At 46.5% G+C, this 27,948-nt stretch overlaps 3 protein-coding genes and 1 non-coding gene across 16 annotated transcripts; 2 read left to right on the forward strand and 2 right to left on the reverse strand.

The window, feature by feature from the left end:
* Positions 1–1,137: 1,137 nt before the first annotated feature.
* Positions 1,138–27,914, reverse strand: LOC100123915 (cyclin-G-associated kinase). Of its 3 annotated transcripts, none has more exons than XM_031933778.2 (11): positions 27,893–27,914; positions 8,334–8,395; positions 7,675–8,260; positions 7,171–7,587; positions 6,494–6,927; positions 6,028–6,318; positions 4,593–5,036; positions 3,663–4,176; positions 3,134–3,340; positions 2,630–3,045; positions 1,138–2,471 (listed from the first exon to the last, which is right to left on the reverse strand). In XM_031933778.2, exons 1-11 carry the CDS (start codon positions 27,903–27,905, stop codon positions 2,364–2,366), a joined length of 3,492 nt encoding a protein of 1,163 aa, XP_031789638.1. In that variant the 5' UTR covers positions 27,906–27,914; the 3' UTR covers positions 1,138–2,363. The 3 variants fall into 3 exon arrangements, with proteins under 3 accessions (XP_031789638.1, XP_031789639.1, XP_001607688.1); XM_031933779.2 differs by lacking the exon at positions 27,893–27,914 and adding an exon at positions 9,093–9,114; XM_001607638.6 differs by lacking the exon at positions 27,893–27,914 and adding an exon at positions 9,415–9,736 and having other exon boundaries at positions 1,144–2,471.
* LOC100123917 (ubiquitin-like modifier-activating enzyme ATG7) lies at positions 10,840–15,293 on the forward strand. Of its 6 annotated transcripts, none has more exons than XM_031933786.2 (9): positions 10,840–11,418; positions 12,109–12,353; positions 12,448–12,910; positions 12,988–13,304; positions 13,389–13,689; positions 13,774–14,124; positions 14,207–14,322; positions 14,394–14,694; positions 14,761–15,293. In XM_031933786.2, the coding sequence occupies exons 2-9, from the start codon at positions 12,157–12,159 to the stop codon at positions 14,800–14,802; spliced, it is 2,088 nt and encodes a 695-aa protein (XP_031789646.1). In that variant the 5' UTR covers positions 10,840–11,418; positions 12,109–12,156; the 3' UTR covers positions 14,803–15,293. The 6 variants fall into 6 exon arrangements, with proteins under 6 accessions (XP_031789646.1, XP_032456225.1, XP_031789645.1 ...); XM_032600334.1 differs by lacking the exon at positions 10,840–11,418 and adding an exon at positions 11,654–11,764 and having other exon boundaries at positions 12,098–12,353; XM_031933785.2 differs by lacking the exon at positions 10,840–11,418 and adding an exon at positions 11,654–11,764.
* LOC100679974 (transcription cofactor vestigial-like protein 4) lies at positions 15,364–27,446 on the forward strand. 6 transcript variants are annotated; one of them, XM_032600397.1, is made up of 6 exons: positions 16,598–16,645; positions 16,726–16,774; positions 20,041–20,219; positions 25,919–26,122; positions 26,219–26,422; positions 26,576–27,446. In XM_032600397.1, the coding sequence occupies exons 3-6, from the start codon at positions 20,162–20,164 to the stop codon at positions 26,653–26,655; spliced, it is 546 nt and encodes a 181-aa protein (XP_032456288.1). In that variant the 5' UTR covers positions 16,598–16,645; positions 16,726–16,774; positions 20,041–20,161; the 3' UTR covers positions 26,656–27,446. The 6 variants fall into 6 exon arrangements, with proteins under 6 accessions (XP_031776595.1, XP_031776596.1, XP_032456288.1 ...); XM_031920735.2 differs by lacking the exons at positions 16,598–16,645; positions 16,726–16,774 and adding an exon at positions 15,364–16,227; XM_031920736.2 differs by lacking the exons at positions 16,598–16,645; positions 16,726–16,774 and adding an exon at positions 15,937–16,227 and having other exon boundaries at positions 25,922–26,122.
* On the reverse strand, positions 27,515–27,613 carry Mir29b (microRNA mir-29b). Its single transcript, NR_039000.1, has one exon. It is a non-coding gene; the product is annotated as a microRNA mir-29b (primary transcript).
* Positions 27,915–27,948: the final 34 nt, after the last annotated feature.

Genomic DNA, 27,948 nt, shown 5'->3' on the forward strand with positions numbered 1-27,948 from the left:
ACTGCCTTGGTGCGGACCTGCTTTAATTTTTATCTTCAATGCCTACACGACGTGGTTTTTAAAGATGCGAAGAAAGCGCACGGACCCGAAAGCTGCATTGGATGCTTTTTTTTCCTTTTAAAGCTAGCGAGCGGGTATTACATAATGGCGCTGTATTTTTAGCTGCAGGTATAATTTGAAGGTAAATAAGGCGGTAAATAAATCTCGAACGAGGGAAACTTATTGTTTTTCTCCTACTCTTCGTGCTTGCCAGTTAAATGGATTCGCTCGACAATTCGAGCTTTTTCTGAATGGCGGGAGTTTCGTATTAAACGAAGCAAAAATATAGGACTCGGCTTTGCTGCAGATATACGTGTGTATTTTACGCTGCGTTGTACGCCTGTGACGACGCTGATGCTTTTTGCTTCTTGCTCGTTGTCTATCTGCGAACATTCTTTTAAATGACACGTCATGAGAAATCATATCCTTTCCCCGTGAATTCAGATTGATAAAAAGCTAGAAATTTCGTCGTTACCAAGTTTTCTCCGTAGGAGGAAGCGAAATCTCGCAATCGGCGATAGAAGATTAAAAAAAAAAAAAAAAAGAAAGCGCACTTCCAGCAGAGAGCAAGAGTTGGAGTAACGCGAGTGAGAGAGATAGAAAGGGGAGCAGAGGCGGAGTAACAGCGGCGTGTCTCTTTCTTTCTCTTCGTCGATAATACCAGCGCGTTGCAGGGCTAGCCTAAAGGCGCTTAATTTTCGAGCAGTAGCAGCAGCTGTGAGTGAATGGGAAAAATCGATGCGACTCCCCGCGTCTATATCACTTTTCGGCTGGTCGTAGTCATCTTCTTCTTCTTAGGCTCTAGAGGCGATGAGTTTCGCGATGGATCTTTCTGAGGCAAGGCCGGATCTAGAAGTCATCTCGCTTGGATATTAGGATTCTGGCCTGCTCTGCAGCGATTGAAAGTAAAAGCGTTAATATTTTTTTTTTTCTAAAAAAAAAATTGTTTCAAGACGTATATCTTTGCATGAATAAACGCGACGACGACGTCGATGCTGGGGGCTTTAAAAAAGGATTCCGCTTTTCTGATGTACGAGGAAGTTTATTGATTTTGTTCTCTTCTTGTTCCGTTAGGATAATCAAAAAGAATACGTAGTGTATGTATACGATCAGTCAAATCATAATTGTATTATAGTGTATATAAAATAATAATAATCGAGAATGAACAGGATATGTCTACGATAAAAATGAGTACAAATTAAAATTATAATTGATATGTTATACGTGGGGAAATATATATATATAACAAACAAATGGTTGATAAAAACTAATCATTGATAAAATAATGCGAATAAAGAACATGCTCGAGCATGGAACAAATGTACACATTGTTTGCAACGTTCGCACAGAAAATATTCTCATATATATATTTTAGGATTCTGTCATAATTTACACTGCCTTATTTACATATTACGCATTAATGTATAACTCTGTTAAAGCGCGAGGACACTATTTATAAGCTCAACGGCTCCACTGGAGAAGAGAAAAAGATTTAGCAGAAGTCTGAAAATCTTGTTTTACCGACACATTGTTTTTTTTTCGATAATATGATATTTAACAACTGTAATTGCACGACTGTTATTCCGACGAACTAGTACCTAAATATCCTTCTCACCGATTTCGACTAATAACTGCTTGTGAATGTATTTTGCCTGTTCCGTTTTTGAAAAAGTTTGAGTCTGTAAAAATGCGTGTTGGCTGAATATTAGAATTCCAAACTTTAGAAGAAAACGAAATAAAGCCACAGTCTATATTTCTAATCAATGAGACCATTTCAGTTTTAAAGTAAAAGTTTATGGCGAACGGGATTCACGAAAAAAAAACTCAAGAGAATCTCTGTGCATTGCAACGAAAGCATTGAGAAAAAAACCTCAGAACCGTCGTTTAATTTTTTTCGTTGCGTCGGAATAACGGATAATTATTCAAATGGATTGCACATTAAGACTCTAGTACCTATAAAGTAGGTAGTAAGATGAACCGCTAAGAGCCTCTTCATGGAACGATCAGCAGCACTCTCCTCGTGCATCGCTCTTTCTTTCTTCTATATTCCTATTTAAGAGCTTTAAACATAACTTTAGTAACCACAATTTGAATGGAATGCGATAAAGGAGATAATTTCTTCTTTCGATTTATCTTGTTTCTTCGTTTATCTTGCAGGCAGCACGACGACACAGCGACGATGATGTCGATTTGATCGATCGGCGACTGCCAACAAACGATCCTCGACGGGACACACTTCTTCTTTGTTTCTATCTTCATTATATATATTTATATAATTGCATTATCAATCGTGATACTCTAGAACAAGTAACGATTGCTGGTAATTAGCTAAACAAATTTTGCTGTGATGCATCATTTTCAAAGGTGCTCCAGGCATTGTTCAGCTCCATGAATATTAGTTTAGCCATATTTTCATTCTCCGTTCCGGCTTGCTGAAATACAAACAGCACTTTCAATATATAACCCTTAACTAGGCGCAACATAATTTACCGCGCAATTTAGTTTATAACCCCATTCCCTGTTTATTTATCGTTACAATAGACTCTAAGCGCAACAATCTCGAGAAAGTGTTTAATAACAGCATGCTTACTTTGTCTGGATGCACGGCTAGGCAGGCCTTTCTGTACGATTTTTTGACATCCGCTGCCGAGACGAGCATGTGCATCTCGCACTTCTGCCATTTACAACCGTCCCAAAGTATCGTGTGCATGGAGCAGAGCAGCGCCCTGAGATTACCCTTTTTGCCTTCTGTCCATTCAGTAACCTTCATCTTGTCTGGATCCATCGACTTCGCGGCCTCGACCTTTCTCATTTGGTTTATCGTCTTCGGACTATCCTTCTCGGCCTTGCGTGAGCTAAAGAAGTTGTAGCCCTGACTACCTAGCAGATCCTCGAATGCATCACCTGACTTTGCTGTCTTTTCTTGAGCTACTGATGAGCCAGTCGTCGTTTCGTTCACCGGTGTCACAGGTTTGTGCATCCTTGGACTTGAGTGCACCGGCGTACCTGAAATTCCAATTCACGTTATTCAATTAACTTTCAGCTTCCGAATAAATAGCTAGACAATCAGTGTCCAACAAGAACCGGCACGTACCTGCCGCCGCTGGACTCGCAGACTGCGGAGTGTTCGATTCTCTGGGCGTGCCGTTCCAACTGGACGTCAAGCCGGCCCCCATGGCTCCGGCTAAATTCGCAAACGGGTCTTGCTTTTGAGCTGCAAAGTTCGGCACACTAGAGTTGCGCGGGAAACCTTCCTCACCGCTCGGTGTCTTCGCCTGTGCGCTTGGCTGAGTCCAATTACCTACAAAAACGATTAGTTTACAGTATACGGAAAAGAAGCAATATTCCCCAGAATTTACGACTTGGGAGAAATTTCAATTGGCAATATTTCAGACAAAGGTCCATTTGACTGAGCAATAGGCTCTACTTTTATCGCTTTTTCGAGCGAGTAAAACCTGCGCGAGTTATTGCGCTGTAACGCACACTTATTACGAGCGTTCTTTGTTCATTTTAAGACCGCCGACCCGACTGCTCTTTCTGGCATTCTCGACGATCTTACAGTATTAAATTTAACGTCAAATGAACCTAATTTTTATCTACCTTGCATTAAAAATGGTAATCACCTAAGAAATTATCCTTGCCGGCGCTTCCAAATGGATCGAATAAATCATCGGTTGTGGGCGTAGGCCTGGGTGCCGACTGTCCACTCTGACCAAACAGCAGGTCACCCATGTCCCCGGGTTTGCCGTTCGTCTGTCCGAATAACAAATCATTTGTCGCGGGCTCGTTGACGATGGGAGTGGAAGGCGGCGCAGCTGAGGTAAAAGCTCCAAAGCCGCCCAGGAGATCATTATTACTACCGGCTGACGAGGCCGCCTCGGCTTGACTAGAGCTCGAGCCAAAGATATCAAGGTTCGCACTCGCCGAAGGTGCTTGAGTATTGCTGCTCGGCATGCCGAGATTTAGGAGATCCGCCTCGGCGAACGATGGCTCGGGATGAGATGTAGGCGCGATGTGAGGTGGTTCACCGGATGGCCTGCGAGGTGGCCTGATCGGCTCGTCGGACAACGAGGGACTGGTACCGCTCTGGTCGACTAATGGCTCGGCTTCTGGACCCGGTATTGTCTCCTTTGGAATCTGGGAAGGAGAAAGTTTATTGGCGGTACAGTTTATTTTCGTAGTTTAGATGAAATAGAGAAACTGAGTTCCTTCATTGTTAAACTGTAAATCTATTGGTGTAGAAAATTGAAATGAAATTGAAATTTGCTATGATGTTATACGAATCAGTTTTCTCCTTCAGCAAACAAAAAGAGTCAGGCTTTGAAATAAACGTCATTGTCGCAACAACAAATAATTGAATGAAAACTTAAACTTAGAGTAACTATGACTAGGCGGTTCGCGGATCAGCAGGACATCATCAATCAGAACGATCGCGCCATCCATTGAAAAACTCGCCAATCATAGCGATTATCATCATCATCATCATCATCATCATGGTGCGAACGGACCAGACAAAAAGCTCGATCAACCGAAAAATCGCTAAATACACCTACCCTAACATCACTGCCATTGACAGTCCTAAAGTTCTCCAGTGTCTCTTCCATCTCGAGCGTCGAGCCAAATAGTGGATCCGGCTGCAGTTTTCCGGTGTGCTCGTCCTCGGCCTCCCAGGGCGCCGGCGCCCTCGTGAACTTGGCCGAGTCCTCGCCAATCATCGCGTTTACCGTGACCTTGAACATGCCCCCGATCTCGGGCGTGTCGTCGAGGTCCTTCTTCTCGAAAACGAGACAGCTGTCGGTGAGGGATACGTAGCCCGTGTGGAAATGCAGCGCTGCGATCTTGATGCCTATTACTCTGCCTAGTTGCTGGCGCGCGTGATATACGACCATCGTGATGTCTCCTCGGACCGTCGCGTCGCCCAGGATCAGGCACACTTTGCCCTCCATCATGCCGTAAAGCTTCATCTCCTCGTACTCGGCGCGCTTTGTCGAAAAGACCTGTAAAAAGAAAAATCCGAATCGTTGCAGTGTAAAGATTGAAAACTATTGGAAAGTTTCGACAAATAATACACTTATATCATGCAGGCTTTCTATTTATAAATGAATAAGCGATTCATGTAATATTGTGCGAAGTAGATATTCAACGTATACGCGATGCGGAAAAAATACTACATAGCCGACGCTCAGATATATAAATGCGCATTATGAAACTCGTCGTATTATTGAATATAGATCGAATATCCGTTGCCCTTTCAATGTACATTGGCGCAATAGCGTTTACAACAAAGTATCTGACAAAACTGGTATTTTTAGATGTTTGAATAATTTTAATAACAATGCTTGACACATTGTTCATATTGTAACGTTATCATAATAGCATCGATTGTGACCGCCCAAAGTATCGATTAATTAAGCAGAGCAACAATTCCCATCACACTGGAAATTCGAATTAAGCTCTGCAGTCATAAAACATTAAATATGAAGGAAAAAAAAGAAAAAATTGTGTCGCACTCAGAGTAACTATGACAGCGCAGTTCACGGATCGACTAGGCACGCAATCAGTACGATCGCGTAACCCGTAAGTCGCCGACCTCCGCAAGTATTTTCATCATCGTGCGAATTCGAATTTCAGTTAAAGTGTTTGCTAATCCCTTCCGATACAAATTCATTTAAATAAAAAAGTCACACGAAAAATGTCAAGGCCGAGATTCGAACCGAGCTGCTACGCGCGAGAGGCGTTTACTCTAGGCATGGAGCTAATCTACCGCACCGACAATAGTACACTTTTCCTGTAGTGGAGCTGCGACAGTGTCAAGTCGATCGCAGCGCCATTGGCAGTCCCAACATTCGGTGGATCATTTTTATAATAGATTTCAAAATTTTTGCTATCAATCACGGATGCACCAGTGAGGCAATAAGGTATTAATAATAAATCGCGAAAAAAATTATTTAAACAAGAGATAAAAAAATATACGAAATTGAACATTACCATAGCCCCGTTACTGTAAATCTCAACGTAAGGTCTGCAGCCATCCCTCGCTCTCGTAAAGAGCGGCACTGGCTGAACGAGCAGTGACCTGAGGACTAGAGGTTTCATGTGCGGCAGTCGTCCGTTGACGAGCGAGGCCATGTACTCGATTATCCGGAGCTCCGAAGGCTGCAACTGCGGAGGCTGACAACGTCTCGTCGTGAACATATGAATCGCCTCCTCGGCGCTCTTTAGCACTCCCGCATACAACAGTAGGGCGCAGGCTACCACTGCACTTGCCCTTAAACCATCCTGAAAAGAATTTCGATGGTTTTATAAATCATTGATGATTCTTACAACAATAAACTATAATATAATGCACTGAGATTTGATAAGTTTTGACATCGTATCAAGTCTGAAAATTTCCCAAAGCGTAACACCCGCGCGATAGACACATCCTGCTCAGACGTTATCGCTTTCAACTCACATTACAATATAATACAACGGCGTGGTGAAAGTCGACATCGAGATACCGGTAAATATCCTGACAGATCTGATATATAGCTGAGAGCAGGGGGGCGTTTGCCTCGGATGAGGCGTAGGCGAAGGCGCAGTCAATGTGTCGGCCTATCAGTCTGACGACATTGGGCCTTCCGCGCGACAGATTGTAAAACTGTATTTTGGTGGGTGGTGGATGACGTGCTTGGAGGAAGGCTCGCACGTCCTCGACGTGATTGGCTCGGTAGGCCGACTCGATACCATCGGCTGGATAAGGCATTACGAGGATGCGCGACGTCAAGTAGCTCGCATCGAGCTCCGTCCTGGCCATGCTATTCTGTACCGTTTGCATTACTTTCGAGGATGTATCCTTGATGTTACGGAAGAGACTACCAGCACCTCCCTTCAGTGAACTGAATAAACCTGGCAACAATAAATCCTTATTTAATTATAACTGAAATTAATTCAAAATCATTGTATTGCTTGTCCAATTGTTCCGTTGTATTCTTGTTCTGTGTTCATATTCATTATATTCGGTATTGGCATCGCTTTGTTTAACGTGTAAATCAAGAATTATGTGTAACGAATCGATTCCTTGTTTGTTTTGAACTTATTTTAAAATAATCTATCAGAACACTCTCAACGAAATTCCATAAGGTTAATTACCTGAAGATTGATGACCGGGCAGTTTCTGATGAGGTAGACCTTGATGAGGATGAACAGGAGCAGGTCTTGGTGGTGGTGCTCCAGCTGCTCCAACTGGTGGTGACGGCCTCGGAGGAGGTCCTCCTCCATGAGCAGAGACAGGGACAGTCGCGGGAGGTGGTGGTGCTGGTCTCGTTGGCGGTGGTGGTTTGGGAGGTGCCACAGCAGCTGCTGGTGCGACCTCGACCTTTGCTGGCTCACGCGGATCGAAGCCGTTCGACTCGGCGATGGCCGCCAACCTCTCGAGAAGTGCCGAGGTCGTTAGTCGCTGCGTCGGTGAGACTTGCAGGCAGCCTTTGATCATCTCATGAAAACAGCCGAGACGAGGGTGGGCCGGTAGAGGAGGATACTTTCCATTTACTATCGCTAATTTGTTTCCTGAAATATAAGTTATATAGTTATTGCCTTCGAAATTTCATACAAATGATTTTTCTGAGTAAAACTAGTGAAATGTGCTATTGGTACCTTCTGGGAAAGGATGTCGCAGTGTGACTAACGAATAAAGAATACAGCCAAGTGCCCAGCAATCGACTGGTGGTCCAATGGGTTCGTTGTTCCAGGTATCCATCATTTCAGGGGCTCTGTACATGGGAGTCGTATACTTTGCCATGTGATCTTCCAGTTGTGCTCTCTTCTGGGCATTCCAAGAGGTATCAGGTAAAATTTGTTGCACTGTGGTGCTACCAAAATCACACAATTTGATCAATCCATCACTTCCAACAAGAAAATTCTCCAATTTTATATCCCTATGGATGAAGGGCTGTGGCTGCTGGTTGTGCATGTGGTGCACAGCCTTTGTCGCTTGGTAAGCTATTCTGCATATTTGGGCTACGCTGAGTGAGTTAGCAGGGATGCTTCTTAAAATATCAGCAACAGTTCCACCTGCACATAACTCTGTGACTAAAAGATACTCGGTTCCTTTGCTTCCTTCCCTATTGACTTGCTGCACACATAAAAATTGTATAATATTTGGATGGTTGGTCAGGGATTTCAAAGTTTCTATCTCCTGGAGTATTGTTTTTCTAGCTTCTTCATCAACCGCTATCATACGCTAAAAAATAGTAATACTGACTAAGTATATGTACAAGAAAATATGACCAAAAATAATGTGCTATGAAAATTACCTTTAAAGCGTACTCCTTTCCTGTAGATACGTCTTCGACTCCAAACACCAAGGCCCAGCCACCTTTAAAAAGAATTTTCACATATATTACACATGCAATGATAATTATGATAATTCAATTAACAGACTTATAAATATAAAAATTTTTAATGTCATCAAGTTTCAACATTCAAGACTTGAAAAGTTTCTTACAGTGCTTTCATTTAACGGAATCATTGATTAAAAGCGCTCATAGCCAGAGAGGTTATTAGAAATACAAAGCAGCAAATGAAATACACTTGAGCTTTGAAATATTTGATTTGTGGGCGGAAAGAGCTCATGTGTCAGTGATATTTATGTCGCAATGCTTTAATGCAATTATTCTGCAACTTTATGGAGTAAAAAAGTTGAATGCATTTGTTTTCAAACAAGAACTGTTGAACTGATGAAACCTAACATAAGCAATTAACTTTATTGCATTACATCCCTCATAAACATTTGAAAATTTACATCACTGTAAAGCAGGTGTAGGTGCTACCAAAGCAAGTTTAGGTGTAGGTAGTGCAATTCAAAGTCAAAAAAGTAGTCTTCTGATCATCTCCAGAAATTGTAAATTAAAGAAACCTTGGCAAGCAATGAGCCGAGAAAAAGAAGAAAAATCGTCTCAATCAGGAGAGCGTCAGCGTGACGTTCCATCAATCAATCGCGCGAAAAAAAGTCGCAGCACAGCAAAATGACATTGGCATATGCCAGTCGCAGTGTTTACGTTCCCCAGCAGCACCTGCCATGCACCTGCTCGGCCCCGAACGTTTTCACCACTCGGCTCTCTCCTCCCGCAGGCCGAAGCAAGGCGCGATCCGCGCGAACAGCAACATTGACATTCAGCTGGCGAGGAGAGAGCACTGCAGGCCACAGCGAGAGAAAATCAATCGGCCCGCGAGGAGAGAGAAGCGCGATCCGAAGGTCACCGCATGGGCAACCGGATCGACACGTCCTACACAGCGAGCGGCCAGCTGCGCGAGAAAGTTAGCGTGAAAAGATGTGGACGAGACGGGTGCATCGCAGTGGCCTATGGTGGAGGGTACGGGTGTCGTGTAGCGTACCCTCGGCGATGAGTCGGTTGACGCGGAGCTTGACGCCGCTGATCTCGATGACCTGGCCGACGTAGTCGTTGCCACCGGAGCCAGCAGCACCGCCGGCCCCGTTCAGGTATCCGAACGCCGACTTGAGGTAGTCCGACATCGCTCCAGCTCGTAGCCGCGGACTCTAGCCGCTTCTCGATGCTTAGCTCTTAGCTGTGGCCTGTGCTACTGATGCTCTGCTGACTGGCGACTGCTCTCTCTCTCTCTCTCTCTTTCTCTGTGCGGATAGAGACTGGGGGGCGACTCAGCGACTGCCGAGAGAGAAAGAGAGAGAGAGAGAGAGAGAGAGATAGCGCCGCGTACCGGCCATATTGCCACGCTGACGTCAGCTCGCGGCTGCGCGAGCGAGTGTCGGCCGTCGGGACTGACGTGCGATTGCGAGAGAGCATGAGATTTGCGCGCGAGGGCCGAGTGGGAGGACTCAGGAGGCGCAAAGCAGAAGACGCGAAAAGGGCTTCTTTTTTATATATATAAATATATAGGTGCTAAAATTTGATATTATTTCGGTGCCTGCGGAGAACTGTAGGAGGCACTGTGCGCGAGAGCGCGAGATTTGACTTATCTTTTAGAGCACTTCGTGAATCAAGGCTCAGTTGGTTAAGAGGATCTTGAGGCGCATGCCTTATTACTTACCTACTATATAGCGGAAATACGGCCGCTCAACGGTTCGCAGTAGGTTCAAATGACGAATTAATTGACGTTATTTTCATTATACAGAAATCTGAGAAAACTATACTTATGGACGAATTTTCGAAAGTGCAAATCTCATTACATAAGACTACTTTACTACACTTATTCTTTATTTTCAAATAAAGATTTTCTTTTTCAATTCGTAGTGGGGGTAAATCTAAAATGCATGAGAATCATTTAAATTTAGAAGAATTTTTTCTCATAGTTCGATATGCGTATTAATATAGAACACAGTGACGACGAGGTTCTATATAGAGGGGGAGGAGGGCTGCTGCATTTTCTACATCTGGTTTTCCGACGCTTTCAGTTGCAGCAGCAGCAGCCGTTAGGCACTTATGGTGTTTTAAAAGAGTGGAAAACGTAAGAAACGGAAGTATAAGTCGCACAAAACCTGTGAGATATGAAAAAGTTCTCTTCGCTCTTTGTTTCATACAGCTCGAGTGAGCGACAACAAACATTCGACAATTAATCGTAAATAGTTGGGATCAGGAAGTTCGAAGACGTGTGATAATTAAGTCTCCCGTCAACCTCCTACTGATCGGGATAGCAGAGTAGTCGCGTCTGCAATGTGGCGGATTCGGATTTCGGACTTCGGTCACTTGGCTGCACAAGCTGTATGGCGCCACTGGCGACAGCCCGCTTCACTTGGCTCTCCAATTAAAACAGGAGATGCTCTTACGAGCTGATCGAGTCGCTCCTGGAACGCGGCGCCGATGCCGAAGCCAGGTCAGCGCGAGACGGGAACAGCGCACTGCCACTGGCTCGCAGTGAGCGGCATAGACGCGCATCTCAGTAGAATGATGAAAGTTTACAAGTTGGACGAGTGTTTGGATAGAACTAGGGACGTCATCGTCGTTAACGCAAAGGGCGAAACTCCCCTTCATCTGGCTGTCCGAATCCGCACTGCAGCTACGTAGATATCAAAGAGCTTCTGGATCGCGGAGCGATCTAGTTGTTGATCGATTATTGATGTTTCCGACTCGGCTGGAGCAAGAAAAATAACGAGATGACTCGCCAGGCAGAGCCAGACCAGACCCCATGATGCATCAGATCCTACTTCAAGCGAAAGAGCTGCAGGAGCACATGGACTCGTCCATCTGTTTTTTCCTTCTCCGCCTCTAGTGTACGCTCTCACGGCGTTCGGATCAGACGTTGACAAGTGCTCGACCCTGAGGCTGATGCTCGATTACGGTGCCGATGTCGGCCAGATGTTACCGAGCCGCTGTCCCCCCGGATGATAGTCCCGGTCCGAGACTATGGTCTTCTCCTTCTTAGGTGATTCATCAGCTTCTACTTGAGATGTTCTTCTGTTAGCTTTCACTTGAGCAAGCAATCCCTTTTTCCAACGAATGTTGCGCAATATTATAATTGTTCTAATCCAATCATCCGATAACGAATTCAATATTGGTCATCGCCAATTTGAATACCGCGGCGCGTTCTAGAGTTCGAGATATCGTTCCTATTCCACGTACCGGATTATGGAATTTACATGGACTCCGGATAACAATGTTTATGCTCTGCGCTAGCCGCTGTTCGTCAGCTGCGTCCGTTCAAGCAAAGTGCATTTGCCTGTCCCGCAGCGGCCAGCGACGCTGCACTTACAGTACACACACGCACTTAAGTATGTTTGCGCGTTTTGTCATGTCGACTTTATTGTGTTAATGCGTTTCGCAAACGCAAAGTAAAAGAGGCTTGGCGTTATCATTTCGTCTCCTGCAGTATATTGTAGCGTTATTTATGTTTTTGCCTCGTGGAAAGACCTGATATTTGTACATCGAGCACATCGTGAGTAATTGAAATCAATACTTTGTCCGCAACAGGCTGATGCCTACAGGAATTTTCAAGTTTACGTGTTTTTTAGGTTATATATTTAAAGAGCCAACTCTCTCTCTCTCTGTTTAGATTCTTTGTAAATACTTATTGTCTTACTCGTTTGCTCAACGAATCGAATCAGTGATTTTTCAGTTTTAGCTGTGACAAAACGAGGACCGAAAGCAGCAGAAACGAGCCGAAATGTCAGATAATGTTGTCAAATTCGCCAAGCTTAGATGCACTCCAGAGTCGAGTTTCTGGGCCAAATTTGCTGAACTAAAAATTGACAAGTTTAAATTGGAAGACAAAATAAAGATTCCGCTATGGGGCAGCTACAGTCTTGGGCCAGAAGAGAAAGGAGGAAGACCTTTATTTCTGGACTACACGTCATTCAACGAGTGAGTATATAGAGCTTCGATACATAAAGCAATCAAGACTGCAAGTGATATCTTTTGTGTATTTTCTTATCTTAATATATCTTACGCGCTTCAGGGATCTAGAAATGACGTCGCATAACTCTGCGGTTCCATGTGCTGGTTATATGATCAACACCAATACGTTTGAAACGTTCAGGCAAACCAATCCGGAAACTTTCATTAACACACTTGGCAAGGAACTGCTTGACCTACTGAAAACCGAGACTGCAGTTAAAGAGCCATGGCGACTGATGACTTTTCTTTTACTCTGCTATTCGGATCTTAAGAAGTATAGATTTCACTACTGGGCTGCTCATCCGACTCCTTTCAATTTGCCTGAAATGCATTACGCCAAGCAGCAAGTGTTTATCAGAGAAGAATTCACTGCTGATCAAGTACAAAGTTTCGAAGAAGGCTTCAGAAAGTTAAATGCCAAATCTAGGAGTTTCTTTTCTGTGATTATTTCAAAGGAATCCAAGACTTTGGAAATTGTTAGTCTAGCTCGAGGTATAGCTATCGGAAACTCAAGTGATAAAGAGGTAATTTATTCAAGCTAGAAGCGCTATGTTTTCCTTTAAATGCTTTTTACACAGTCTGTTATTTTTTTTTCTTACAGAATGAGGCAAATATTTATTTTGCCTTCTATGATCCATGTTCGCACACATGCCCAGGCTGGCCACTGAGGAACCTTTTGTGCTTGTTATTTCTTCAATGTCCAAATGTGTGCTTTGAGAAGTGGATGAAATTCATTTCAGTTAGAGGACATAACATCACAAATTCAGTAGTATACACTATAAGAACCAAAGAACAAGAAAATAGAGAAGTATTAAATGAGTCGTTATTAGGCGGAAATTTAGTAGGCTGGGAGTCTAATGCTCGTGGTAAGATGGGACCAAATATTGCCGATTTATCAGAGACAATGGACCCAGTGAAGTATGTCACTTTTTAATAATTTTGATTCATACGATACTATAATAGAGCGTTTATTCTAAATACTAGTGCAATACTTTTTTCCAGATTGTCAGACAGGGCTATAAGTTTAAATTTGAAGCTGATGAAATGGAGACTGGTACCTGAACTAGATCTAGATTATATTAGTGGTATGAGATGCCTTTTATTAGGAGCGGGGACACTGGGGTGTTCCGTTGCAAGAGTACTACTCGGCTGGGGCGTACACACGATAACTTTCGTCGACAACTCGGTAGTCTCGCCGAGCAACACGGTTCGGCAAAACCTGTATACGCACGAAGACGCTGTGAATCGCAGACCCAAAGCTGAAGCTGCAAAAAATGCTCTTTTAAAAATCCATCCAAACCTAGTAATGTCCACGACTTCGTAAAAACGTAATCTCGTTCATCTGTATTGAATATTTAACTGAAATATTTGCTGTCAATTTTTTCAGAATGCACAGGGTGTCGTGTTGCAGATTCCGATGCCAGGGCATGTGGTAGGTCAGAGCATGCTAGAATCTACAAAGCAGGCTTTGGCAAAGCTAGAGGATCTCTACTCGCGCCACGACGTCGTGTTTCTGCTGCTGGATTCGCGCGAGGCCCGCTGGTTGCCCACCGTTATGTGCGCAGCCTACGGCAAAATGGCTATTAATGCGGCCTTGGGATTCGACTCTTACACTGTCCAACGTCACGGTACCCGGATCGACTGCGGCTCTGCTGCGTCGCCAGATCTCACTGTACAGAATCCTGGTGGAAAAGACCTTGGCTGTTACTTCTGCAACGATGTCACACAGCCTGGAAATGTTGGTTGATTCGATACAAATACTGTAACGCGAAAATAATGCATGTGATTTCCAAATTAAACGTTACAACTAATTATTCTAGTCACAAGTGGATCGCACATTGGATCAGCAGTGCACGGTTAGCAGACCGGGATTGTCTTACATTGCTGCTGGACTAGCTGTTGAACTTTTGGTTGCTTTGACGCAGCATCCGGATAAGTAAGCCTCCAACACTTGTAAATCTGTTCATTCTAGTTCTTGGTATAGTCATCTCTTCCGATTATTTTCAGAGCCGAAGCTCGAGCTCTGATGGATGACGGAAAAGAGCAGGGACGCTCAAGCAGGGAAAGCAGTGGCATGATGGGACTTCTAGGCGGCGTACCACATACGGTTCGCGGTTCTCTCTGGAGCCACGAGACGCGACTAACCATAACCCACCGTTTCCCGTCGTGCACAGCCTGCTCCCTGCCTGTAATTAACGAGTATCGGGCTCGAGGTGCCGATTTTGTGCTCGACGCTTGCAACCAGCCGAACTATCTTGAGAGACTGGCCGGCTTGGAGGATCTTCTTAAAAGGCCTGATTTAGATGAGGTAATTACTCTCAGTGAATTAAAGTAAACACGCGTGCAGTAATTAAATTCCTTCAATTTATTCCAGCTCTGCTACGCTCTGGATACAAGTGACGAGGACGAAGATTAGACCGTCCGATTATTGCTATTCGAGACAGAATAATGGAAAGCGAGTACGGGAATTCAAAGAAATAATTTTATGGTTTATTCTTGTGAAAAGGAGGTAATTCTTTTCCGATAATCGAACAGTATTGCAACGGTCATGGAGAATGCGCAGACTCTTTTGTATTTTTATAAATCATGTAAAGCGTTTACTTTACGTAGCAGGGCAAAGCGTTATTATATACCTATACATATATATTTCTTGATGGCAATCGAATTTGTTGGATCATATGGACGCATCTTTTTATATCCTCGTCTTTTACTACATGTTGTTTCTACGTTTGACTGTCCTGTCCGCGCTCTAATCTATCGAGCATTTACATACTTATCGTGACCTGCAAACCGTATTTATGTTGCTTTATCAACATAATCATCATCGTGTGCGTTGGATGTTAAATGAGCGTACGACGTCTCAGTAAATGTCTATATCTGAAATATATTTGCCTACTAAAATCAGTATATTTCGAGTCTCTTTATCACCGTCACTCTTTTTTACAACTCGTCCTATCTTCTACATACATCTATTTCCTCTCACGTAATTGTAATTTCAACAACATTTCTCTCGTAGTAGCAGCAGCAGCAGTCTACTCGCGTTTCATCAAGAGTGTACGCGGTTTTGCCAGCAGAGAGCGCGTAAACGCCGCCGTCTCTCGACGAATGCCATGCCGCGCATACCAGTGCGCCGCTCCATCTCTCTCTGCTCTCTTATGCTGCTCCTCCACCGACCGATCTTGTGTCGAGCATTTCGTAGCAACGGAGCCAACTGTTCCTATTGCAGCGAATTCTGTCATCATTAAGGCACGAATGAACCGACAAGATCATTCTTGAGGCAGAAGTGCGGCACGCGGATGATGTACGCAAACGAGTGTACGAAAATTTGCGAAGGAATGCAGACTTGAGTCAGCGCAAGAGCTCTAGTGGAGTCGCAGTCTAAAGCGACTGTCTCGGCACGACGACGAAGACAGCGATCGACCGAGACGGAAAATCCATACACGCTACACTCGCACGCACACTTCTCCGTTTCTCTCTCTCTCTCTCTCTCTCCCTCTCTCCATCCGTCGAGGGAGCGAAAAGAATGCACGCAGCTGCGGCGGCGCGACGGAGAAGAAAACGCGCGCTACTCGATGCCGACAGGAGTAGGGAAGAGCGGCGGCCGTACAGTGTAGTGTCAAAACGTACACACAGCGCGCGCCAGTCTTCGCTGGATCGTCGTCGTGTCTGCAGCTGTCGGCGACGCGCGTATATGCATACGTAATACACAGAGACGGAGACATTCCGTTGTTGTTTCCTTCATCTCTATTTCGATTTTTCGTTGCGAAACTTTCGCGAGTGCCAGGGGCAAGGCAACGACGTTTTATTCCTACATTGTAGCAGGCAGAGGATACACGCGGAGGTAAGAGAGAACACGACGTTGTCTAAACATACATGTATACGTGCTAAGGAAGGTATGCGGGCAAATAGCGCGTGCGTGCGAAACGAAAAATGCGAGCGAGAGCCTTATCTGTCCGCTGACATTACTTGTGTTATTCGCCTCGAGTATGCGACTCGATTGTAACGTTTTCTGCTCCGAAACGTAATATCGGAGGATCGATAGGCAGCGCGAAAAGGCTAAATAAATAAAGCGCCGCCAGAAAGAGAGAAAGAGAGAGAGAGAGAGCAAAGGAATGCGCGACTCTCCTCCGCCCGCGCGCGCGCTCTCTCTCTCTCTCTCTCTCTCTCTCTCCCCGCCACCCCCTTTTTTCACGCCGCGCCGCATTCCTCTATCGATTCGCGCCGACGACGGACGTGATAACTCTCTCACGAGGATGATGGTGATGATGACGGTTTTTTGCAAATAATTTTCGTATGCCGAAGGAGTATCCGGTTGTTTATTGTTATAGGCATGCGATAGGGCGACAGTTATCAGTGTATGACGAGTACGAGGTGTTGCGAGATAAGAGGTGCGTGTGTGTGTGTGTGTGTGTGGCTGCGTCTTCCTGGTTTTCGTGGCGCTTTTTGAATCGTGATTTTTTTATCGTCGTAGCGATTTTAAATTGTGACGTTGCAAGAGTAATGCAGGGTCCTGTTTTATCCGCACGCATTCGATTTCGTGATGCGGGCATGCAATTTCTTGATAAAAATGAATTTTAAAAACGCTGCTCGAGAGTGCCGCACGTTCGCGAGAACTTCTTTTCGTATCTGACAGATTTGAAACGAACCGATGTTATTGCTTTTGTGTGCGCCTGTCACATTCTTTTGAAAGATTGAACGTAGCTAGTTGTAGAATAAAGTAACGTTCGCAATTTTGCATTTTTGCTTCGAAAGATAAGCGTCTATTTAAAGCTCGCAAGGCTCTCGATTCCAGGCTCATGATTCACGAAATACTTTATCACCGCGTTTAAACAATAATAGAGCAACGGCGGGAATGTCCAGTGCCCGGGCTTTGAGAAAAATGGCTGAGCAGTGAGTCACTTTAATGTTCAAAACCCGAGAAATCGCAAGGCGCCGATTAAAAATTTCAAAATTCGGGGTCGACGAGCTCGGCACGTGAAAAATGCGACTGGATTGGACGCGTCGTTTTGTTTTGACCGTCCCGCGCGGCGTCGACTCATACTGCGAGAATTTTTTCGAGCTTTTCGCTCCTTTTTCATTCGTCATATCTGAGAAATTCACGCGCGTACACCCAAGCTGTCTGGTATTTTCGTGACGTCTGCCGTCTTTTAGGAAACGTGGGATATAATGCGACGTTCCGTCTCTTTGTGCCGGTCCGCGTGGAAATAGACAGGCATTTTTTGTCGGTGAATCTCGATACGCTGAGAGACACTTTTGAGTGCTTTCCTTCGGGGAAAAACATTATTGTTTGTCCTCAATTTTCGCAGCTTATTTTTTCTGGCAGTATAATCGCGCGTTTGTATGCACAACAAGTTGGCTCGTGTTTCTCAAAGCCGAAGCGTACAGCGTTTGCTCGCGCTAAAATATTCAAATGTATTTGCGGATGCGCCGAGTTTCGGATATAGGTATTAATAACGACGATTATTGAGTTTCGTCTCAACGATGATACAATTGTTGGCAATAAAAGTCGAGATAAAATCAGAAGTCGATATTATAAGCGTCTCGTAAATCTTTCGGCCGGCCGAGAATCTGGAGCGATGTGCTCGTTAACTTGACTGTTTGAAATTGGAATTTTCCGCGTCTTGGTTTCGGCGGGAAATTCAAAGTGCGTTATGATAATCTCAGTTGTCAGGCGCATCAACTTCGCAAAATCGATTATAACGAGCGTGTAACAATCGTCGCTGTTTTTTGGCCCGACGTGTGCTTTTCCTCGCTTTCTCGATTATCTGCCGTCGATAAAACGTCGGGTCCGCGTTAGAAAATCGCGACTTCTCCGCACCTCGTGCGCATATTTTGCTTCTTCCTCTCGAGAGCTCGAAAAACACTTTCACGTCATTTTCCCGGGAAACAGGCGGATCGCCCTGAATTTTTATGCGCCGCAAGAGCGATTCATTTACAAGTGTTTACTTTTTACGCCGCGCACTTTCTCTGCCCGAACTTTTTCACTTTCTCGGGCATTTTCCGCGGCTAGTTTCCGTCGTGGATGATAAATCTGTGCTCTGCTTTGCGTGTGGCTTATGGAATACTTTTGTCTAACCATGAGAAAAGTCCAAATAGAAGGCGTTTTCGCCGGCGAAAAACATCCAAGCTGTCGTCGCAAAAAAAAAGCCGAGCGACAAATGTGTAGCAATTGATTTGACGCGCGGGAGCCATACAAGGATTCTCCTGACGTCAAGAGGCAGACATTAAAGAATAGCCAGCGAGTGCTAATGAAATTCCTTCGCTTTGAGAATCATTAGTCCTCGTGTATGTAAACACACGTTTACATTAGAATGCGCGCGTGACGAACGAAAAACAACGGCTTGGCGATAATCAAAAAACGATGCGTTATTATAGGCTTAAGCGCAGAGTTACGTGCGGCGTTCGCGGGTGAATTTCACTCGGAGATCGTTGCAGCTGAGAACGGAGCGATATCTGGAACGCGGCGACGAAAACAATTTTTTCCTCGCTCCGAATTCCTGCACGAAAAAGCGTCCCGCTCTCGCTCGACGGCAGCTGCATTCCTCGGATGCCTCAATTGCAATCGCGTGGGATAAAAAGCACGGCTTGTTCAGAATTTCGTTGCTAATCCAAATCGCTGCATATTGCGATCGCGTTGCGCGCGCAGAGATTCATAGATGGTAAAAAAGTCTCCTCGGATTTGTGACCTCGAGGAAATTCCCGGCGGCGGCATTCCCGCGTCGAAATTGAAGAAGATGGAAAATAAACGCTTGTGCAACGCCACGACAATGAGCGAGACTTTGTTAATCGGGACGTTAGCTGGAAAAATTCCGAAAAATCATGCCGTGAATAATATCGAAGCTGTGTTTTTCCTTAGCGGCTTGGCTTGGAGGGAGAGCGTTATAATTACACGGAGCGGCGGCCCGAGCGTTTGGAAACTGCATCTTTTCGCAAGTGACTCGTACATAAGTATCCTTGAATTCCTGATACCGGGAGCGAATTCAAAGAATCAAATTTTTCGAACTGGAGCGAAGCAACCCGATGACGTTATGGAAAATCGCGTAAAGCGGCGGGCTCTCCATTCGAGCAGCGCAGAACAGGAGCTCTCGCATTCCATCGTCCGAAAAAGCATCATCCTTCCTCCCACACGGAAAATCCACCTCCAGCGGCTGTACACGCGACGGGCGTACTATACACTCGCGGCGCGAGATCGAAGAAGTAGGAGCTCTGCGCCATGCCGCGAGTGTAAAGGCGAGCGAGAAGGAGAAGGGAACGCGAGAGAGTCGAGAGAGCGCGAGCGCGCGGGTGAGGGGTCCGCATTCCACAGACAATGTCACGTTTTTTTAATCCCCGTTTTACTCTTATTTGCCGCCGCCGCCGCGAGCTCGAAGTAAGTAAGATACTATATCGCGCGTAGATTCGCTCTGTATCCTGACACACGTCGACTGTATGGAAATAAGTCTGCGTGCTGGTGCCGCATTAGATTTCGAAGCTCCTGCGCTGCAGCCAATATAATCGAGCCTCTCGCCCACTTTTTCGCGCCAAGATGCTTGTCTCCGCGGGGGCTACCGGGCTCGCTTTCGTTCTCGCGCTCCCTCGCGTAACGAGACCCTCGCTGAGTAATATTATTATTCGAAAACGCTACATCAGCTTTCTCTCTCTCTCCTCGTTTCAGGAAAAATAACAACGCACGTGTGACTTCCGGGGTCTGAAGCAGCAGCAGCAGCAGCAGCAGGCGAAGCGGAAGAACGAGAAAGCAGTCGAGGGGAAGCAAAGGATCGAGCGGTAGGAGGAGGATGTCCGCGGTCGAGAGCGCTCTCGACGTCCTCTCCAGGGCCGCCACCATGGTGCAAGGTCTGTCGTTATTATCTTTCTCCCACATTCGCGAGAGATGTTTCGATTATGGTAAAAAGTTCAATCGACAAAGCCTCGCGGCGCCGGCTTTCTCCGTGACGGAATCGCTGCTCCGCCGAACAATACGCCGGGCTTTCTCTATGCTGAAGAAAGAAAAAAAAACCAGAATCGTTGCGCATCGAACTCGACAACAACGCGTGTACTTGCGCCGAGTATACGCAGCTCGGCGCCTGACGTTATGGTATGCGCGTTAATGACGTAACGCAGCCCCTATTTGAATTTCAAATTTTCACGGCTAGAAATGTATAGAGGCTATTGTAGCGTGCGCGGGAAGCTTTATAGCAGGCCACGTGAGTCTCTATAGGGTCAGTCGAAAACTGCTTTGTTTTTTCTGACGAGCCGCGCTCGCAATTGCACGATGCTCCTATACATTATGTACGGCACATTTTTTCCTGTGCAGATGTTCGTAAAATCAGCCGAATTCACCTGAAAATACAAACTATCGGGATGTTTGCGTCGTGAAACCTCTCGCCAGATCGCGATATAACGATAAAGCGGTTCAGAGGTCGCGTATCCGCGTTCCGGCGGCTGCCCCGCGAGAAAAAGAAGTGTATAAAGAGAGCAATAGCTTCGGACTTTCGAACGTCCCGCACTACTGCAGACAGCTGCTTCGCCAAGCGAAAAAAAACAACAAAAAGAAGCGGAGGCTCTTCTCGCGCGCGTTGCGTTACACATTTATATTCTGGAGTATCGCATTTATCGTAAAACACGTCAGAGCCCTTGCACTTTGAACTGGCTCGAATACTTCGTTAGCCGCTTGTTTTGAAAACACAACGAGTTTGTTTTGCTGCTGCTATATATACGTAGCTACGACACTACGAACTTGACCTTGAGGCGATAAGCGCCGCCACCTTAACGCGACCACTTCCCGTCTTGTGTAGCCTGTATGCGAAGTGAAGAGCATACGCGAAAAGCTCGGGGTTCGAAAATAGTATAATAGAGCGCAGGATGGCGAAAACGATTCTCTACTCTGCTCACGAATCGCGCCCACATTCCGATGAACCGACGCGATTTCACGCCCGATTAGATAACGCGCTCGCTCGCAGTGCGCGCGCAGCTTTGATTTTAGAATCCTTCGAGAGAGTCGCCAGCTCTCGCGTGTATAACGTCTATATAGCTGCAGCTACGTGCGCTAGTGCTTAAGCGCGTCTTTCGGGAAATTTGCAGCCGCGACTGTAGAATTCTATTTCCATCGCGCGACGTGCGAAATTCCATTCCCGGCGCGAAATATGTATATAGGGGCGCGCGGGGTTTCAATGCTGATCGCAGCACCGATCGATTTATATTTTCGATCACTGAAACGAGCAGGCCAACGCAATTGCTTCTAGATTGAGTACCTACAAATCTTATAAATAATCGACGTTCAATTCTCGTTCCGAAAGTTTTAAATACACACGTGCAGCCGAAAACAAAGCGTCATCCTTCCACAGTACATATTAAGTACGCAGACGGACAGCAGCCGTAAACCGAAAAGATCCCAATCTCCCTCCGCGCTGTGTCGTACACTATAACATTGAACATAAGGCCGCCAGCAGCAGCGGCAGATGCAAGCACGCGTCATTTGGCCGAAAATCGAGGCATTCCGGCCCGTAGCGTTTTCCGAGCCGGAAGGAGCTACGCCGGGAATTCCTCCTTTTCAATGCGCGCTCCCGTGGAATCGGGATGACGACAAACGTATATAGCATGCCCGATTATATAAACATGTGTAAAGAGGCCGACTTATCGGAGCTGCAGATAAAGTTGCTAATGGCCAAACTGCTCGTAAACAATAATATCCACTTTCTATCCGTGTGAGAAGAAAGGCCGCGATCGAGATCGACTAGTCTCGATCCAATTTTTCTCTTCCCCCTTCATACATCATACGCGCGAGAGCTGCACACTACACGGCTGCTCGCGCACGGCAAGTCCTTGAGATGCGGCGGCGGGAAGCTCGCGCGTAAACACGATGATGTCACGCTGTTCGAGTCGCGGGCGATTTTTTCAAAATCCATCGCAACGTTGCCGCGCACTATATAAACAAACCTCGTAATCTAGGGTCCGCGCGATGATGTACGAAGCGATCGTGCCGCATAAATCAGCGCCTCCTTCGAATTCCACCCCCCCGTCGAGAGCGAATTCCACGCGCACGACAATAATAAAAGCGCCTCTCCACAACGATATACGCGCGCGTGTATAAATACATTATACTCGCGCGCCCTCGGAGCTCGAACATTTCTTTCAAGCGCGCGCGCACACACACACACACACACAGAACCGGCCGCGAGAAGGATTCCACGGCTCGGAATTCCGAGCTCCGGCTGCGCGCGAGAGCATAAAGAAATGGGTCGACGCCGCGCGCGCTCGATCCTGTCGTCTGAAGTCATCCTCTCCTCTCTCTCTCTCTCTCTCTTTTACGCGCGCCACAATGCTCGACATTGTGCGCGCGTCTTCGTATTCCGATGTCCGCTTCGATCGTACATACAGGTATATTGCGTCTGCGTATGGGGGTATACAAAGGTGATTGGTGAAGTCGGAGCTGCGCGGACGTTACGTGTTCGAGAAAGAGTATAGCGAGAGCGCGGAGCCATGGTATGTCGAGGGTCAAACCTGTTCCGAATACCGCGAGCGCGTGCGCGCCAGTGAGAGAGAGATCGAGCGGACGCGAGTATACAAGTCCGCGATTTATCTACGCTTTCTGGGCGTTCAGGAGTCCGAGTCTCTTGAGGATGATCTTGGGGGAGCGAAGAAGGCTTTCTTTTTGCGAATCCACTATCGTGGCTCGTTTGTGGATTGTAACCATCGGAATGCAGTTGAAATTTCCCGCCTAAATGAGTAACAGCTAGGTCGATAAGTTATCGAGCCCGTAGCGCGAGCTCTACATTACCGACGCGCGATTTCTACGCGACCGCACGCTCGGACGATAACGCGATCGAGTAGGAAACTGCGGGATTTCGAAATTGAAATTCTGCAGTATAGTCTTTGTCAAGATTTCATAGCTCTCGAAACGCAAAATAATCATTGCGCATACTTCCACGCGCGCACTGCAACCTGGTAACGATTCGTAAGGCAGCTGCTCTATTCAATTCCTATATCGAGCGAATTTGTCAACGCCTTCCGCGTAAGGGACAATCGGTCGGGCTTTCCACGTACGTGCTTTGTATACGATTCGTTTACGTACAAGTGCACCCGACTCCTCTCTTTTATCATAGCTCGCTGCAGTGCAGTCGCGCATCTTAGAAAACCGATTGGCTCAATCCGTTCCGTATACAAATATACGTGCGCTTTGTTTGGCCTCCGATTGTTTCACGTTATGCTTTATCGCGACGGTTCATTTTCGTTTCCTAGTCGGGGATACTCACCTGTGTGGACATGGCTTTCGTAACTCCAGCAATAGCCGAGACTCTGCGCGCTTTGATCGACGCGACATTAATCACAATGCAGCTCGCAGATGAAATTCCGCAGCGTTATACACGCCTCTGAAAAATGACAAACACGCTGTGGCTATCTGCTTTTTGCATTCCTCCGCAAAAATCCTCCCGACGCTTATCTCTTAATTTAATATCTCTTCATAAGCGAAGATTAGCGGCAATTTATGTAAAATCCGCGCGTACTAAATTTCAGAAGATTACTACCCGCGCGCGCGAGCGAGCGTGAGAGAGAGAGAGAGAGAGGGGGGGGGAGGGAGCTTCGCTCGCATCATCCTCATAATATACTTATATTAATCGCAAAACGAAGATCGCGAGAGGAAAAGGCAGCACGGGAATGTTATCCGGAACGCCGCGCATGAATGAATCGGATGTCGGTTTTTTTTTTTTTTTTTCCATTAAAGTAAATAAAAGATCGGTCGCATATCGAGAAGACGAGAGACCGGATGCAGGATTAATAATAGCTCTGACAATCGAAATTTTCTAATCGAGAGAGTCGAGAGCGAGACGCGGCCGCAAAAAGAAAAGGATCGCGGACGGAAACGATCGGGATGTGCAGGATAGAGAAAAATATCGAAAGCGAAAGAGGAGAGAGAAAGAGACGCCGCGCGCTTCTGGGGGGTGGGGAGAGAGGAGAGGAGAGGAGAGGAGAACGGCCCCGCGCGCGCGATGAATGAAGTCGCGGCGAGTCGCGCGCGAGTCCTCCTTCAAAATCCAGCTCCCCACGAGAGAGAGAGTCCAGTGCAGTGCGCGATAGCTTCGCGTTCGATTCGCGCTCGAAGCCCCGATCGATCCTATAGGTCGCATAGGCGCAGTGAAGTGCAGCGAGCGGTTGGATGTCGTCATGGAGATCTCGTCGAGGCGACCGGGCCTCTGGCAGCCCTGGCTCAAGCCGTCCTACCTCAGAGGTATATATATATATATATATATATATATATATATATATATACACTCCAGTGCAGCAGCTACGGCGCTGAGCGCGTGGGCTGAGCGCCGGCGTCGCGCACTTTCTTCTTCGCGCCGAAGCGTCTTCACCTTGGCCGAGCGATTTTATCAATATCAACTTCCCAGAATTTCGCACTCGCATGTGTCCGATGCCGAGGTCGATAGTTGGCCGCGACGTGTTATTTGTTACGATTTTATCATCGCACTCGAGATACGATCTTCTCTCCCATGCGCGCGCGCGCGCGCGCGGCCTTGATTACGAGTGAAAACGCGACATTACATTATGTACTGTCCTGCACCGGCGAGGCTTTTTTCCCGCGTTCTAGGCCGATTTCCAATAGCATTGAAGCTGAGAAATGGCTTTTCGAAAATAGGGTGAAGCAAAAATCGAGAGCGCATCCTCCCTCCCTATCGGCATTATCCATCGGTCCATTCATCGTTCGCCGGTTCCGCTCACGCTCAGTCTCCGAAAACCTGTTTGCCTCTCACGGCTATTACGCACTTCCTGTGCGCCCGGCTCTCTGCTGCACGCTCACCTATACCCGTGCGGCGCGTATACCTATATACACAGCGAGTCCTGCAGGGAACTGGACTGGTTTTCCATCGCACCCTGGAAGCTCAAGTTTGTTTTCGATCGTCCCCTATTTCATCATCGACGCGCATGAATAATGAATATACGCATTTGATTAGCTCATCGCCCGGCCGTTCTTCTAATTGATGATTGCGCGCGCTTCGTCGCATTCCTCGAAGAATTCTTCGCGCTCAATCGTGCCTTATCCGGCTCTCTATAATATGGGGAAACAATGCTGAAAAAAACATCGATTCAGACGTAAATACTTGAAAGGTCGGCGGCTTATCTCGCCTTTCGGAATAGCTCTCGTTTTTTCTTTCTCGCTATAAACTCGCATACTTGAATATCTTGAAATTTCGCGCTAATTCGCCGACAGACGAATTATCTATACCGACTGGATGAGCCGACGGATTTCCGGAAGTTGTTGTATAATCTGCCAAGTACGTGTATTACGCCAGACCGTAATCCAATTATCCGGAAAAGGTGAATTTATCGAAATTTCGAACTCGCTGTCAATGCGCGCATAGATAGGTGCGCGTCCGGCAAAAAGCGCGAGAGGCATGACTTATTCATGAGCGTTTCGCGCGAAAAAGGCTGGCGGGCGACGCGGCGGCTCTGTGAGATTCGTTTTCTCCGCGCTTTTTTTTCCTGAAAAATCTATATTATGTACCGGGCTCGCGAGTCTAATGCGCATAACTCATTTTTCTTTCTGACTTTAGCAGAAGAAAGGCCGAAGGCAACGAGTCTTCACCGCAAGCCGAGCAGTGCCTGGCGCAAGGAGCGCAGGCGCGACCCTATCCAGAGCGAGGCCTTGGACATGTCGGCGGCTCGCGTACACAGTCGGCCCAGCGTCATCGTGCCCACGACCGCCGCGGCCCAGCCTGGACTTGATTCGCCCGAGAATCACGCCGAGTTTCTCACTGGTGAGTCATATCTGATCAAGATCAAGTTAAGCTGTCGATGCGATTACTTTAAGCATATATAGTTCGAATAACGCTTATTCTCGGCACCTCGCGCAGGAGCAACGACGGAGGACACGGCAGTGACGCCAACGGCGAGCGTGACGCCCTCGGCGGCGACGCGAGGCCAGCGCACGGGGATGAGGCAAGCCGGGGTGGCCAGCGACCCCGCGATAGACGAGCACTTCAAGCGCTCCCTGGGACTGAAGGACTACGCGGCCGTCTTCAACGCCGCCACGACCGACAAGGAGACCGGCCTCAGTGGTTAGTATAATGATGACAATGACAATAGTGCGTGCGGGAGGAAAAAAGTAAAAAAGTCTACGGTTACAAAACTGAGCCCCCGCATGCCTATATTCAGTTACGCTCGCATCCGCGCCCGCATAACTCAGCCTCGCTTACTCTCTGTTTCCGCAGTGGACGACCACTTCGCCAAGGCTCTGGGCGAGACATGGACGAGGTTGCAGGCGACCAGTCGAAGCAAGGACTCGACATAACTTTGCCGATCTTCGTCTTCCCTCTACTCGTCTGCCACATCTACCACGTCTACCACATCACTCGCGTCTCAGCTGCGCAGCTCATCTCCTCGCTCATCGCTCTCCTACTCTTCCTTTTATATATTGTATATGTGCGATGCTACGCTACGTTATTATGTGCTCCGTCGCGAGACGAGGCTGCGGGACGTCGACGCTCTCTCACTCTATCTCGACGATACTTTGTGTAAATAGATATTTCTCTTCGCGGCGACGCACCTACGCACCACCGCAGTAGATTATACGACGCTGCTGCAGCCGTATACTTAGTTTATTTATTCGGATCCTGTTACGATTAATTAATTTTATCATCATCCTAGGCGTATTATTAATATTATATTATATTATATTATATTATATTTTATTTTATTACATCATAGATTGCGGTTATTTTTATTGTATTATTTTAGTCAGCGAATTTCCACGATCATCATGCACGCTGTTCCGTATATCGTTGTACGCGGCGACCTTTACATTTTAACTTTCGTTGTCATCATTGCTTTGGTTCCTCTCGCAAGTCTGCAATACTACGCATCTGCGCGTCCGAAACGTGCACGATTCAAGCAAACAACTGATAAATAGAGCTAGATTTATACTGTAACTTGTTATTAGTCGATATACGATTAACGAGTCGCGATAACGGATTATCATGTATAATCAATGATGTGCGCGTTATGTCCGTTGTACGGAGTTTAAAAGTGCGGGCGACGCCAGTCTCCCGAATAAAACGAACGTTCCTGTATCACTTAAATTGCCATCTCTGTGTCTGATTTATTGAAAGCCGCACCAGCTCCCGATGTGCCGATCCAAGTCCGTTGCAACTCTAAGACGAGTAGTACTGATTTCAAATGGTGCTAGGCGCTTGATCGGTAACCCCAGCACGCACCGAAGTCAGTACCTCTGCTATCTTAATTCTTCGTGTTATTGCCGGCCGTCCTTTCGCAACCGACTGTGCGCTCGATCGAAGAGCGATATCGGTTTTCATGCGGGCATTTTTTTCTCCTCGCTGCAGACGCAGTGTGTGTCTGTGTGTGTGTGTGTGTGCGTGAGAGTGAAAAACAACGACTTGCCTCGCCTTTATGTAACGAAAATGACAGTAATAATATAACGACAAATATCGAGTTACCGCGCACCACAACGGTGCGACACAATTAGAATTGTAATGATAGGTGCTATAAGTATAGGTGCTTTCAAAACTTACGAGGCATCCGCATTCAGTCTCGGAGGACTTAATTCCCGGCGAGCGAACACGCCGGC

Source organism: Nasonia vitripennis, chromosome 1 (assembly GCF_009193385.2).
Source record: "Nasonia vitripennis strain AsymCx chromosome 1, Nvit_psr_1.1, whole genome shotgun sequence".
Taxonomy (NCBI): Eukaryota; Metazoa; Arthropoda; class Insecta; order Hymenoptera; family Pteromalidae; genus Nasonia; species Nasonia vitripennis.